We start from the raw sequence: 16,469 nt of genomic DNA on the forward strand, positions 1-16,469 counted from the left end.
GTTTTTACTCTGTGCCAGACTCTTTGCTAACAGCTTTATGTGCATTCTGCATATAATCCTCAAAAAAAGCCTATTCAGGTGTAGGTACTATTAATATTGCCATTTTACTGAGAAACAGAAGCATAAAAATGTTGTGACTTGTCTAAAATCTGAGAACCGTAAGTGGTGGAGCCTAAGAATCTTCTAACATTCACTTATTCTGAGGTTAACAAAATTTGAGATGATTTTAATTGCCAAAAGTAGAATGACTTTTTCATGGTTTAACTGCTAACAAAGCTTTCTGTACTCAATGACAAAAGCCTTATATTTAAAAAAATTTTTGACATGGTTTTTAGTGTGATTTTTAGATCATTTTAATAGCTTTATTTTTTTTTCTTAAATAGAATTGAAGCAATTTATCATACTGAAGTAAAGCAAAAAAAGAAAAGTCATGGCTTATTGATCCCATTTTTGTTAATTGAGTTGGAGACTGTGGGAAATATCCACTTTGAAGAAGGCACTCGAGCTGATGACTGGTAAATCTGTTTGAAATTTAGTTATAGCTTTAAAAATAATTTTAAGTGCTTACCATCATCAACCAAAATATCAATTTATAAAAATATTAAACAGTCCCATATTCAAAACACTTCTCATATAGAATATTCACCCACTGAATATTGGCAGTTACCGACTTTGCCAACTATCTGTTTTCTGTTTACACCATTGCCACGAGCTAACCTTAAAAACATCTTAATGGTATTTCATTGCTCTTTACCCGATTTTCCTTAACCCAAGAGCAGAATATAATTTAGAAGTTTATGGTTCAGTATTAATTTTATGTAGATTTATACTGTTTATTTCTGGACTGGATATAGGCCTGGATCCTGAATATTGGGTGAGAAGTTAGAACAGAGACAGAATGTCAAAGGAAGACTGGCAACAGCATATTGCCAACACCAGAGAAGGCGGTCTAGTAAATTTCCTGGAGGTTCCATGATCAAAGCCAAACCAAGTTGTCTAGAGCTAGCTATTGTCAAGGTGCACATAGAGACTCTACAATTTAGAGTAAGGCATGCATTTAAAAACCAAGAATCCAGGTGAAAAGACCATTTAGGGAAAAATGGAGAGAGCTACCAGAAACAGAAGCAGGCATCCACACTTCAGAATCAAGGCCTCCTGGGAGACACAAGGAAGTGGTTGTATTGCCTCACCTAGAGGATACAACTAAAAAAAAGAAAAAAAAAAGAAAAAGAAAAGAAAGCCTTTGCAGAAAAATATCACTAATTATTTCACATTTCTGCAGTCATTTTCTCAAAATTGAGAAGTCCATGAACAAGCAAAGATTGCCCTAAACCCTAGAAGCATATATGGCAAACTTGGGTATGTGGACACACATAAACCTATAGAATGGACTTCGTGTATCACCCGAGGGATGATTTTACTCATAGTCAGTGTTGAAATAAATTCTGATTTTTTTAATGGAGTGAAATGCAAAATTTGCATTAACCTTTTAGAAAGAAAAGTGTATGATTGTTATGGGGTACTTTAAACTGAGCCCCCTGATTTCTATTAGATGTGGCTCTTCCTCACCTCTGTGAGTAAAAGCTTCTCAAGGGCCTTGAGAGTCCTTTGGTGGACAAGGGTAAGGAGCTCTAGCCAAGGAAGAAAGAGGCCTTTTAAAATACTTTCTTTTGTATAAACACATCCATTTGCCCAGCAGGTACTACTGTTTGCTTAACCACAGTACTTGATTTTATATACAAAGATATAAAAGGTATTCATCCTAGTTCCCGTGTAAACAAGTAGAGGCCTTGATTTTTCAAGTGCAAAAATTGAATGGTGTCACTTTGCAAGGTGCATGAACAATTTTTCAGTCTTTCACTTATATTTACTCAATCTTAACAGAATTATTTTTGTTATATTTTTTCTTTTTAACTTATCATAAAGTAAGCTCTTTACAAAACAAGTATATTAGTGGGAAAAAAATATGTAAAAGCAATGACTAAGAAGCCATTTAGGTAACTATGACAGCCTGATAGTAAATTAGATAGCTTTGATGGAATTTGATAAACTTTAACAATTGTTTATTTGGTTTTAATAAGAATAACCTTGATCCATTTTAAGGAAAAAATCAAATATATGTTGGCAGAATTTCAAGGACTGTTTTTTACTTTTAGCATTCTGCAAGCTTAGCCAGCTTAGCTCTGATCTTTTATGTATGTTAAGAAATAATGACTAAAGTGCTTTAAATTGCTCTGTCCACTACATTTCTAGTAGTTTTATTTAAGCACTGACTTCTCTTTTCTTAATATTTTTAAAGCCAATGATTTAGTGTTTAAATAAAAAGTACTGGAGTAGAGCTAGCATTCACAAACAGGCTTCGATGCTATTCTAAAGTGCAGCGTTCCTGTGAACGCTTTCTTAAACAGAAATGGTGGAAAGTGAAGAAGCAATTACCATTGACTTATATGGGAAGATTTTTTTTTAGCACTCCCAGACCTAAAAAGTAACCTACCACAACATACCAACTAACACATAAAACCTAAAATAACACTAACATATATGGTAAAAGCAGGAATTATATGATAAACACAGATTCTATATAAAGTAGAAATAACATAAGTACAGTGTAGTTTCACTTACCAGTGCGTGCAGCCTCTATACAGCTCATTGCAAAACAAACGCCGAATACTATTTGTTTTTCATCTTTTTTCGTGAAGTGAAAATCTTCAAATTTCTTTTGGTTAGCAAAAACAGGCACTAATGTAGGTCTTTTATAAAAACGAAGCAGCGTAAAATAAACTTTCGAAAAGCAGGGTATACTGTATAAAGGTTTTCTATCAAAATAGCCTTTTATTTCTTTATCAAAAGAGAATTGCAGATTTCTAATTGTATATCATTCAACATTTCTTAGCTTTATTTCTTTTATGAAGAAATGGGCTATATTTGTCATTTTTGAAAAGTCCTGTTTTATAGATCCTTGCTTGTTGAATAGATTGTTGCCACTATAGCATTATCATTATAGTTATATTTTTTACCAATGTATTAGCAATTTGAGTTATCCATTGTCATCAGATGACATTTATCAGACAATGACTCCAGAGCTTCAAAGATGCTGTCTTTGTGCTTGAAAAGCTTTCAACCAGATTATAGATACAAGACATTTACAATTTAAAGAAATAACTCTAAAGAACCACAAGGCAATATATAAGTGACTCTATAAGTTCCTTGGGGACAGACACAATGTCTCATGTGCCTTATAAGTCATAAAATTTAGCATTGGGCTGGCTGGATTCACAACTACTAATTTAGTTTCTGTATCATTTTGTAGATACTAACTTAACAGTTTCAGTTTTGTGTATATAATGACTTTCAGTAATTAATCTAACTATGTATAAAGATTTCATGCCATACTGTTTCAGGGAGCTATAGAAGCATAAACTTTTCATTTTATACTAATATTGGTTTCAGTCAGCAAGTCATTTAACAACATTGATTAAACTGTTGTTTAAGATTTTGAAATGCATTTTAATAGGTTGTTATTAAACTCCAGACATTTAAAAATATGTGCATTATACATTTGCTAAATGCATACATCATCTATATATTAATGAACGTTAAGGCATCTCCCTGTGTAACTAAATATCTTAGTCGATGATGTATATTGTGAATGTTCACACATTCAGATCCCACTAATGAGTGACTAAGAAATGAGGGACCTCACTCTCCTAATCTCTACAGTACTTGATGCCTGTTAACCATTCTTTTCTTGTAACTTCGTCTCGTTTTTTGTACTTAGACATTTTCCATTTTCTTTTTATACTCATCCTTGCCAGTCTCTTCTATTTCCTGCACTTTCAAAAAATAGTTATAATCTCTCTCCTTTACTCCAGTCCTGAATTTCTCCCCGTTAGACATTTCTAGCAGGATGGCCAACTGGCAAGGAAAACTAAACACATTCCAAAGGGAACTAGGCTATGAATATACAGTAGGATTAGTCAGAAAACCTAGGTTCAAATTGTATCTGCATAGTCATAAAGCAGTTACTTAACCCACCTGAACCTCATCTGTAAAAATGAGAAAAATAAAGATCTATCGCAAAAGATTACTGCTAGGAATAGACAAGGTAATGTGAAAATATACTTCATTTTTAATTATTATATTTTTGTTTTCTTATTCCTGCCCATAAATCACTCCTTCCTTCTGACTCCACCATACTTGTTTATGGCGCTACCTCTTCTCAGTCGTGGAGACTCACCAAACATTGAAGCCATTCTTGATTTCATTCTCTCCCTTGTCTCCATATCTAATCAGGCCAAACCCCACAGGTTCTCTTCCATAATGTCTCTTGCATTCATTCCCTCCTCCATTGTGACCCAAGTCACCTGCACACAGGCCCTCACAACCTTCCTATTAGACTATTGCTACAACATCCTGCCCCCTGTCTGCATGTAGTAGGCACTAGATATTTGCTAATCAATCCATAAAAATACCAAACCGGTTTCCCACATGGTCCCTGTCAGAATGCTTCCTACACAGAGAGGACTCTGTTAAAAACAAAACTAAAGCCTCTTATAGCAACTTGTTACTTTCAAAATTATGTTCAAACTCACGCCCTGACGTTCAGTATCCTTCACCGTATGGTCTCCAAACTATCCTAACTCCCTTCAAACCCCTTCAGAGTCAGCCATGGTATGTGTGCCTCAGTGCTCCTGGAGTATACCCAGTATACCACCACATAAGTGGCTTTGATTGTTCTACTTTCTTCACCCAGAGTGCTATGCATCCCTTGTCCTCACTCTCTCATTGCCTGTCAAAACTTACTGACATCACTACCCATTATTCTTTTGTGAAGAATTTTCTTGTTATCTTCATCAGATATAGTCATTATTATTATTCTTTTGAGTCTTCATAGCATTGAGTTGTTTCTCTCCTATCTTATACTCTATTATAATGTTGCTTATACTTTTCCCTTTATGTTTCCACTCCATTGGGTGATAAACTCAATGAAGACAGACACTGTATTATATTAACCTTTCCTATTTTGTTCACTTGCTCGGCATCTAACCTCTGAGTTTCAACTATGGGCCAGATTCTATGCTAGGTGCTTGGGATGAAAGTCAGACAAGACATAGTTCCTGCTTTCATCAAGCCTGCAGTCTGGTGTGGCAGACTATGGTAACAAACAGTAATAAGTTCTGGGATAACTGTAGGTGTGGACAGTGGAGGTGTGGAGAATGTAGCAGGGGGCAGCCATATGAAGATCAAAGCAGAACAGGGATGAAGAAAGTTTTCTGGAAGTGAAGATACTTACGGGAGATGCTTTGATCTGAATTTTAAAGAACAGATAGAAGTTAACTATACAAAGAATTAGGGGAAGGACTTTCCAGACAGAGGAAACAGCATGTGAAAGGGAGTGGAAATAGTATATATAATACATTTGGAGAACTACTGGTAATTCAACATGACAAGGGCCTGATCATTAAGGGTCTTGCAAACTAGGTTAGTAGTTTGAATTTTGCTCTTAGATCTATGGGATTCCTTGAAGGAGAGATATCGGATTTAGATATTATTTTATATAAAGTCCTAGAAAGTCATTATTTCAGGTTCAAACTAAAATGTGTGTACCTCAAGGCAGTAATGGCATGCTCTCAAGTGAATCTGGCATATTTTCAGCAAAACTGTGAGAAATTGTTATCCTCTATGAAGTACTGATAATACTGAAAATCATGGTGCTTCTCTATTAGCATGGGTCTAGTTCTCCCTCATCCAGCAGCATTCTGTCATTCCGTGGATAATGTTTTCTCATTCCCAGTATGACCATGTGATTGAATGAACTGCTTTACTTCTATGACTCCTGAGTCCTCTTGGCACTAGGGTTCCTTAACTCCAGGGCTCTAGGAATTCCACATAAGGAAGGGCTCAGGGGCTGAATTCCCAAGCAAACAAACACTCTATGAAAGGATCACGCTTTGTGGAGTTCCCTGTATCATTCCTGGTTCTTGCATTCTTGGGGGACCAGATTAGAAGCTAGGTCTTGTCCTTTCTCATCTTGATTACATTCTATCTAATCTTGATTACATTCAAAGAATTCTTGATTACCCTTTTGTTACTATATAACAAAAACCTTATCTACATAAAATGCCTATGGCACTAGTTTCTATCAGAATGGAAAAATAATAACAACAACAATAATTAGAGTGCAAGCAATAATAAGAGCTTCAGGGATTCCAGGACAGGTTGTTTAGGGCTGACTTGGACCGATTTAGGCCCAGAAAAGAATCTCTCTATAGATGAGACTGCAATTTGCCCACTCCACAGGATGCTGTGGTTGGTCGGCCAGACCTCTGAACTAGTTAGTAGCGTCATGCTGGATTGCAGCACTACATCTGTCTCTACCAGACTGTGAGCTCTTTGGGGATTAGTTTGGTTTGGGCAGCTCACTTCTCAATGATATGTGAGGGGTAACTGGGCAGCTCCTAGCTTCACTGATTCGGTCTTTGCTAGTCATAAAGGCAACACTATAAATTAGGAGCTCAGATGTTAGACTTAGGGAGAGACTACCCATCAGGAACCTCTGCGATCTTAGTCCTCACCCGTGCTCAGACCCCAGTTGGTTGTGCCAGTGAGGGCCAGACATCTCATCAAATACAAATATATATTGGATAGAATCATTTAACTTCCTTTCCAAATTGATCCATCTTTAAATCTCATAGTAATCTAAACTCTGTGCTACTTTTTAAGACAGGGCCAGAATTATTGCGAACACGGCCAGGTGAGGGCAGCAGAGAGCAAATGAGCACTTCAGTGCATTTTCTTGAGATTTTCACATTGCTGGCCTCGCCTCCTCTAATTCTTAGCTCAAATATCTTCTCTGAAAGGTCTTGCCCAAGACCCTTCTTAAGTAGCCCCAACTCCATTTATTGCCCCAAGACTCTCTTTCTTCAAAGCACTTATCAGTTTAGAAATGGTTTTATTTATGTCTTGTTTTTGTCCAACTCCCTTAGAATATAGGCTTTATGAGAGCAGGGACCCTGTTCTCTTTCGCTTCTGTATCCCTAATTACGGAATTATTGCAGTAGTCCAACTGAGAGATGATGGTGATTTGGAGTTGGGTAATAACAGTGGTGATGATAAAACAAGCTCATAGTCAGTATGTATTTAATTTTATTAATTTTTAAATTAAAAAAATATAGTTGGTACACAATCTTATGTTGGTTATATTAGTTTTAGGTGTATAATATACTGATTCAACATTTTTATACCTTACAACGTGATCACCCCAATAATTCTAGTTATTATCTGTCACCATGTAAACTTATCATAATATTATTACAAGATATATTTTAGATGTATTGCCAAACAGACTTACTGAGAATTGGAGGAAAGATTTATTCTTGGGGTTTATACTAAGCTACCAGTTAAATAGTGGTGCCATATACTGAGATGGAAAATACTCAGGAGGAACAGCGTTAGGAGCAGGCATCAGATGCGTTAAGTTTGAGAGGCCTATTACATCTGCAAGTGAACATACCGAGTAAGTAGTTGGATATATCTGATCTGGGTATATCCAGCTAAGTTGGGCGGAAATAAAAACTAGAAATAATATATATAATAAATATATAATATAATATAAATAATAAATATATACATGCATATACACACACACACACACACACACACAATATTTTTAACATTGCCAAAGGACTAGATGAAATTACATAGGGGTGATATTCATGGAAGTAAGAGGAAGGCCAAAGACATAATCCTGGGACAATCCAATATTTAGGAGTCACTGTCAGAGGAAAAAGAAGCATCAAAGAAAATCACGAAGTAGCAGCCAATAAGAAGAAAGCAAGAAACGAGAAAATGTTTCAGAAATGTAGGATTGCTCAATCAACATCTTTTAGTCAAAACAAATATATATAATAATTAATAAAAGACTATTATTTTTATGTTTCAAAGTTTAACATGTCTTAAACTTTGAAACATAAGTATGCCCAGTTTGAACCAAAATAGAGCTACTATATGGCAATGTATCTTTAGCAAAAACATAAAATATGGGTTATTTTCTATCATATGTAACTTTGTGTCTTCAATATTTTAAGAAAAATCTGTTATTTCCTTTGTGTATATTCTGTATCCCCATATAGGTTTAATTCCTGCTATGAATTAATTCTATCACGTTTTTGTACATGGGACTTCAGAGCATATGGTATTACAGGAGTGAAAGTAAAACGTGTCATCAAAGTTAACAACCGTATTCTGAGACTAAAATTTGAAAATAAATTCCAAAAGCTTTTGGACAATGAAGATATGCATAATTCAGAGTAAGAAGTTCAATTCCATAAGGAACATTTTTACATCTGATTTTATTTTGTAAAAGTCTTTCTGTTTTAAAAGTCTACAATATCAAAAGTATAACTTCTTAGTCAATATTTCCTTTTCATGCATCTCCCTTGACTAGGATGAGCTCATAGTTCATCCACAGTTGGGCTCTTTTTGAGACTGAGAGGGAGCGGAGAATTAATAATGACATGGGAACATCCAATGTAAGTGGGAAATATCCTCAGCAGAACATATAGTCATCTTATCATTGGCTAAGCTTTTTTGAAATCAGTTCTTAATTTTTTTTGTCTCTTTTCTTAAGGAGGTATCAAAAGATGCTGGAATGCCTTTTTTATGTTTTCGATCCTGAAGTTAAAGTGAAGAAAAAGCATCTGCTACAAATACTTGAAACAGGATTCAAAGACACTGAAACAAGCAAGGTAGCATAAAATGTCATTGAGAATAATGCTCTCTTCTTAATGAATAAAGCTCTGCCACTGGTTAAGCATGGTTTAATTCTTAATCCTTTTATCCATATTTATAGAAAATGTCTGTTTCACAGAAAGCTTAGTGCTATCATAGAAAGTACAGAATCTTTGTTCTTTGGGTTGTACAAGAATAAGTCTATTAATTACTTTATCTGCCTAACTACTCTTTCTAGTCATCTTATTTTTTATGTTGTGATCCTTTTGTTGATAATCTTGAAACCTATTTCTTTAATCTGTTTTAAACTCTCCAAGGTCCTCTCCATCTTGAAAAAAATTTCAATTAACACTGCTGTGCTGTCTAGCTATCATTCTATTTTTCTCCTTCCTTTTATTCTCATCATTTCTTTATTCTCTACTTATTTTCCCCTCCTTGATGATGATATTGCTTTATCCCTGGTCACTCCTGAGCTCCAAAATATCCAGTCAACTTTTCTCAGTCCTCTACCCTCTTGATGAGGCAGCTGTAGAACTGGTACAGAGTAGTGTTTCCTAACCCTTTTCAAATTATGGCACACATGAAAGGAAAACATTGCTACATTCGAATCCTGGCTTTCCTACTCACCAGCTATGGAACTTCACCACTCTATGCCTGTTTCTTCCTATCTGTAAAATGAAGAAACTAATAGTATCTTTCACAGAGTTGGGATTTAGCAAGACATGCATAAAAAGTTCTTGTATAGCAATGTTCACAGCATCATTATTCACGATGGCTCAAAAGTAGAAATAACTCAAATGTCCATCAACAGATGAATAAACAAAATGTATATACATGTAATGCAGTATTATTCATCCATAAAAACTCTGATACATGCCACAAATGGATGAACCTCCAAAACATTAAGCTAAGTTTAAAGTTTCTGATTTTTGAAATTATATCTAATATTCAAAGCCTAGCCATGATCCCATTACCCCTACAAACTCCTTCTTAATCACTTTAGTTGAAAAAGGATATCTTATTTGACATGTCGTGTGATGCCTTGTATTTTTAATTATTGGGTATAATTTCTATTTTCCCTTTTTTTATTTGAGAGCCAAGACCATGCTATAGCCTTACAATGCCATGCAAATAGCTTGTATCTAATGGCTATTTAGTGATATCCATTGGAAATATAAAGCTATATTTACTGGGATGTGGAATTTGTGGTCCTATGAGCCATATTTCAGTATTTATTTTTTTAAAAACCTCTTTGGATAACAGATTTAAATAATAAAAAACAATATAGGCAATTCAGCATTTATAGAAAATATATATTTCTAGAAAATTTGGCTATTACCATTAAATTAGTAATAATTTCAAAACTCTGAGATAGTGACAGGGAAGAGTAGAACTGAGTTCAAATCATGACTTTGCCAAAGTCTGCTTTTGTCCTTGGCTAGATCATAGACTCTCTCTTAACTCTAGGTTTTTTATTTTTTACTGCTAAAAATAGAGATTTTTTGTTTGCTTTTTAGAACTGTTTTCACAGCATGCAATATGAATATCTCTAACAAAACACTTTCAAGAAATAAATCTAGTCACAATGCAAACTAAGGTTTCCATGCATTAACACAAGAAGCACCTGGAGAACAATGTGGATTATTAGACCAGATATAATATTAGGATACAGGAATAGGGATAAGGATAGGAATAGGGATAGGCATAGGCATAGGCATAGGCATACACATAGGTATTAGTTATAGGTACAGGTACAGGTATAGGTATAAGTATTAGTTATAGGTGTGGATATGAACCTTCACTGATGTAATATCTCATTCTCACAGGATTTTCTTTCTGGAATTTGCACAATTACTAGTGAAATATCATTGACTGTATGTAAAACTATAGCTCCTGCACCACACAGTGTTGTCAGTCTTGACTCTGCTTTTACAAAAATAAATATTATTCTGTCACTTTTCATAAACCTATTTGCATGTAAATTTAAAACATATGAATGATTTTACATAAGAAGTTGTACTTGATGGTTATTTACTTCTTTTCAATTTTCTTTGTACAGACACATAAATATAAAACAATAAATAATCTATATTGACATTGAACTATTGTCAATTTTATAAAATACTCAGACTTTGTTCTTTCATTACAGCTGCCTCTCAGAAAAGAAGCTGTGATTCTTGCTAACAGCCTTAGTGTGTGTGAGTGTCCCAGAATTGAATTTCTACAGCAAAAGTACAAGGATGAGAAGAAAATTTCTTTTGAGCATGAGCTCTTTAGACATGGTAATATAAATATACAGTATTTCTGAACTTTTAAGTTCTAAGCCTTAAAATTCATTGATTATTTTAATAACATTTTTATACTTGGTTTTATCAACCTAGGAGATTTTCTGAAACCCATTTTATTTAATATTTACCAGTATAGTGTTACAAGACTTTCTGATCCATTAATTTAGTCAGGTTGTCAACAAATATTTGTTGAGTGATTATTGTGTGTCAGCATTAACAAGATGGGACTCATTTGTTATTCATATTTAATCTAATTTGTATGATATAAACACTTTTCACAGTCTGCTTTTGTTCATTGTGTCCTAAATAAACTTTATGTATTCATACACACATGCATATACATGTGTGAATATTATACACACACACTACACACCCCAAATTCATAGAACAGAGAAAAGAATTTGGCCCATTTATGCATTAATCATCATATAGAGCACTCTGGAAGGCAGGCTTTATTTGTCCTTAATCATCAAAATGATGATAAGAAATCATGGTTAAAAATCCAAAATTGGCTAAAGACAAATTGTGAAGCATATCGATTGCTTTATAAGTTGCCTTTTGGAAGATAAACTTTTGGTATTTAATTTACTCAGTCATGAGTAGTTTACTTGCATTTTGAATATATATATATATAAAGGCACATGGTCTAGTTTTTCTAGGACACTCCTAAGAGATGTTCCCTGGTATCTACAGATTGGGGAAAAGGACCAGTTCATCATGTCCTTTCTTGCCTCGCCCTCTTTCACTGTTCATTCTTGAGTCCCACGAGAATTTTTTGAATGTTTACTGTGTGTTAGGCACTTGGTAAGTAATAGGGATACAGTCAATACAAACTAAACATAGTGCTATAGTGCTTATGAACATTCATAATTGTGTAAATAAATATGAAATTACAATTATCATAAGAGCTACAAAGATGAAGTATTAATGCATAGTAACAAAGAATGTATAATAATAAGAACTGATCAGGTCAGGGAGTAAAGGATACCTCATTTTTGGTCTCATCTATCCAACTACTACTGACATTTGACTAATCAGAAATTTCATTGACTTTATTTATATGAATTATATTTTTATATGAGTTATATTCTCTGCTTAGATGGTTTAATTATTTTTATAGTCTTTCATTCAGTTAGTCAGAAAATTAAACAGATTATTGAATCTAGAAAGAACTCTGTTTGAAAAAAAAATTTACTTTTTTTCTCATTCTCCATTCCCACCAACCTAAGTAATACCTCATGGTTTTTTTCTAGATCCTTCTGGAATATGCTTTCCAAAACAATTAGGTTCTCCCAATTTACATTTTATAACTTATATGTAGTTTTTTTTTAAGTGATCTGAATGTTTTAGGCATAGTAATTACAAGTTACTCTATAGGATTCAGTGACTTCTAGTGATCTTTAGGATTTGATGAATATCAAGGTTCCTTAAGATCCAAAGGGAAAAGAAATGTTCATCTGTTCAGTAAATGTGTATTGAATGCATCCTGTGCTCTAAGCCACATGCTAGGTGCTGATGATACAGAATTGAATTTTTATAATGGTTAACAATAACAACTAATTTCTTATTTTAAATTGCTTAATAAAAAAACATTGCTAAATTATTCTGTTCTTTTCTGTAAAGTTTTGCTTGATATAATTACAGGAATCCTCTTTTATAACCATTTCATTTATTCAACAAATATTTATTGAGCTCCTATTTTGGATCAAGCAACGTATTGTGTGCTATCCAATGGCAACAAGATAGCTAGGATCTCTGCCTTTTCAGAATATATAGTCAGGTCTGTGGCCAGCCAATAAGAAAGGTGATACTGGAAAATTACTGAAATTAATTATTGTTAAAATTATTTGTTTTTTCAACTTAGGCATCCTTCTCATTACAAAGGTTTTCCTTGGCCAGAGTGTTCAGGCTCGTGAACAGGATTCCATCAGTCAAGCCAACTATCCAATGGTTAATTCAGTGTTCATTCCTCGAAAATATTTACTAAGTATGTCTGCCGTAAAAAGAAATGTGCTTTCATCTTTCTAAATACTCGATGTCTATATCTACTACAGATGCCTACAATTTAACCTCTGCCTAAAATAGTTTGTATACTTTTCCAAAATGTTCCTAGCTACTAATGAAAAAATGTTCCTAGCTACTAATGAACTTCCATTTTTCTATCCTCTACTTCAATGTCATTTATATATCTGTGCATAGATATTCTATTTTGTAAAATTTTATTTTATATTTCACATACAAATACCATATGTGTTATTATGATATATAATATATATTTCAAAAGATAAAAACCACCCAACTTTTAACAACAAAGGTTTTGAAGTATTACATTTGTCAAAACTACATGGCCACACATTGAATAGAAAAGTGAAAAAGTATGAAAAGGAAAATAATAGGAATAAAATTAACCCCTACTAGTCTATGTAGTGAAAAGATATTCTTACTTTCTACTAGAAAGTAAGAAACTGTATGGGGTGGGTGGTGGGAAGATATAAGAAAAAAATCTCACAATAACATAATATTTGGAACTTACTGAATTTGTTGTTTATTAGCCTGTGTAAGAGCAAAAAAAAGTATATGATGTTTAATTTTGAAGAATATTTGTTTTGCTTGTTTTTGTTTTTGATTTTACTCTAGATTCTATGGTGGGACAAAGAAACTGTGATTGCAGCTTTCGGCAGTGCAAGTGGTTTGTCTTTGATCATGACCTTGTTTTGCCAGAATACATCGTTGAATTTGAATATATTACAGTGGTATGAATGTATTTTTAAAGCTAAAATTCTTTAAATGAGAACAGAACAGTCATTTGAAGTCTAATAATGTTATGTCAAGTTTTTTATATATATGTTTATATACTTAATTTTAAAAACAAATCATTATGACACCTAAACATTTTAATTATGCAAATATATTACAGGAGTAATATATGGCTGTAGTCTCACTGGAAAAGATTCAAACTATATTGAAGACTATAAAATAAACATGAGAATCTGCTTTCACTTCAACCCCACTGCCACTCCCTGTCATGGAGGCATCCACTGTTAACAGCTTTGTGCGTTTGCTTTCAATCTTTTTTCTGTGCATTTACATATATAACAACATGTACCATTTTACATTGTAGAATCAAGTTCTAAGTATTCTGTGATGATTTTTGCCTTTAACGATATGTATCAGACATACTTTCATTTCAGTACATAAAGGTTTATACTTCATTCTTTCGGTAGCTGCATACTATTCAGTAATACTCTGATATATTTGACTCTTCCTGTTAATGAAGCATATGGGTTATTTCCAGTTTTATTAGTATTTAAAACAATATTTCAGTGAACATCACTGTAGGTGCATCTTTATACATATATAGAAGTGTCTCTGCAGCATAGATTTGTAAAAGAATGGGATAGTCAAAGGGTATGTGCATTTTAAATTTTGATAAGATTTTACCAGTACTCTCCACAAAGGTTTGACTATTTCACAAATTTCCAACAGTGTGTGACAGTGTTCGTTTTTTTGCATTTTTACCAATGCAAGATAATATTAATTTTTTTTTTTGCCTCACTCTGATGGTCAAAAAAAAGAGAGATTTTATTCTTTCATATGCTATGAATTATTTGTAGTTTTATGAATCACCTGTTACATCCTTTGACCATTTTCTATTGGACTCTATCTTTTCCATACTGATTGGAAAAATCCTTATATACATTCTGAATATTAATCCTTTATTTTGTATATATGTTGCAAATATTTTCGGTCACTTGCCTTTTATTTTTATTTCTAGTAAAAAAAAAACTTCTTGGTCATTTTAATTTGTTATTTACAAGTTAATTTTTAAGAGGTCTGCTCTCTCCATCTTTTCTGATATGGATTCCATTTTCTGTCTCATTTCAGAAGGCATTTATATAATAGTCTTCTTTATTTTCTTCCAAATCTTATATAGGTTGTTACAAAACCTTTAGCTTTTTAGTTCCATCTAGAAATTGTTTTATATTGTGTGAGGTAGTGTGATCAAATTTTTTTTTCTTAAAAATGGATAACTACTTGATAAACCTTTTTTTCTCTATTTTAAAATATCATCTTTATCGTTAAAATTATTTTCATATACAAAGGGTATATTTATAGATCCTTTTATTCTGTTCCTTTGAACTCTGTCTAATCTTGGACCCTTACCACATTATTTTGGGTATTACAACCTTGTTGACATGTTTTGATATTTGATATGGCAAATTTCCCTCCCCTGCTCCCCATTCATTAAAAAAAAAAATTCTTGGCTATTCTTGAGCATTTTCTTTTCCAAATAAAATTTAGAATCAGTTTATTAAGTTCTATTTTAAAATTCTATTAAGATTTGATTGAGATTGAACTGAATTTAAAACTTAATTTACAGCAAACTAAATACTGTGTGGTATTGGGCCTCTCATCCAGGAACATAAGTTATTCCATTTACTCAAGTCGTGTCTTACAGTTTTATTTACATAAGTCTTAAACATTTCTTGTTAAGTATAGTTCTGAGCACTTATATTTTATGGTTCTTATGAATGGGACTCTATCAGCCAAGTATGCTTACAGCAAAAGACATAGACACCCAGACAAATAGTAAATAGAATAACTTAAATAATAAGAAGTCGAGAGGTGGGCAGTTCCTGACTGTCGTGACTGTTCGGTGGTGTCAAGAAAGACATTAGCTGCATCATTCTTCTGCTTGCAACTTCATGAGCTCTTTTGATCTCATGATTGAGTTTTTTCTTCACTTCTGGGAAGTTTTTTTCTCTTCCTTAATTATTTCTTCTTTTTTAGTCTCTTCAAGCCCCCTAAAATATTCATTAGTTAAAAACATTGGATGTTATGAATTGATCCTCCATGTCTTATAATTTTTATTTCATTTTTTACATCTCCATTTAAAAACTTCTATGTTCTGGAAGATTTCCTCAATATTAGCTTCCACATTGCAATTTGATCTGCTGCCATATCTGTTTGATTTTTCTCATAATTTATTGAACATATTTCATTAATAGTTTTTAATTTGACTTTGAAGTTTTAACCCTATTTTTTCTATAGTAGATGCTTTATGATAGATGTTTTAGTCTCACAGATCTTAAAAAATTCTCTTATGTACCATTTTGGAGGTTTTTTTTTTTTTAGAGCCATTTCTGTTTGTTCATGTTATTCTTGCTTATCCCTCCACAGTTCTTACCATAATTACCTAATTACCTGATTACATAATTACGACATCTTTCTGCTGTTTTATTTGTTCACTCTGAATACCAGGTTTCTTTGGATCTGCTCTTCAGAGTGGTTACCTCCTGTTTATGTTTTAGCAAAAGGTTACATTTCTGCTCCTATTTTTCTGTCAATTCTGTGTCTTCTGATTTATGTGTCACAGTGTTAAGTCTTTTGTTGGTGCCCTCTTCACTGTTATAAAATATTTTTAAATTATCTTTTGCCAGTGTTAAGGAA

The 16,469-nt window shown here is 33.2% G+C and overlaps 1 protein-coding gene across 1 annotated transcript in view; it reads left to right on the plus strand.

Moving 5' to 3' along the window:
• Nucleotides 1-16,469, plus strand: part of LRRC9 (leucine rich repeat containing 9) — a 74,450-nt gene that overhangs the window by 17,364 nt on the left and 40,617 nt on the right. The window contains exons 13-18 of the mRNA XM_036217859.1: nt 384-515; nt 8,133-8,309; nt 8,630-8,747; nt 10,880-11,012; nt 12,883-13,005; nt 13,656-13,771. Coding sequence (XP_036073752.1) covers nt 384-515; nt 8,133-8,309; nt 8,630-8,747; nt 10,880-11,012; nt 12,883-13,005; nt 13,656-13,771 — 799 coding nt within the window. The remainder of the gene's footprint in view (nt 1-383; nt 516-8,132; nt 8,310-8,629; nt 8,748-10,879; nt 11,013-12,882; nt 13,006-13,655; nt 13,772-16,469) is intronic.

Source organism: Rousettus aegyptiacus, unplaced genomic scaffold, assembly GCF_014176215.1.
Source record: "Rousettus aegyptiacus isolate mRouAeg1 unplaced genomic scaffold, mRouAeg1.p scaffold_m13_p_3, whole genome shotgun sequence".
NCBI lineage: Eukaryota > Metazoa > Chordata > Mammalia > Chiroptera > Pteropodidae > Rousettus > Rousettus aegyptiacus.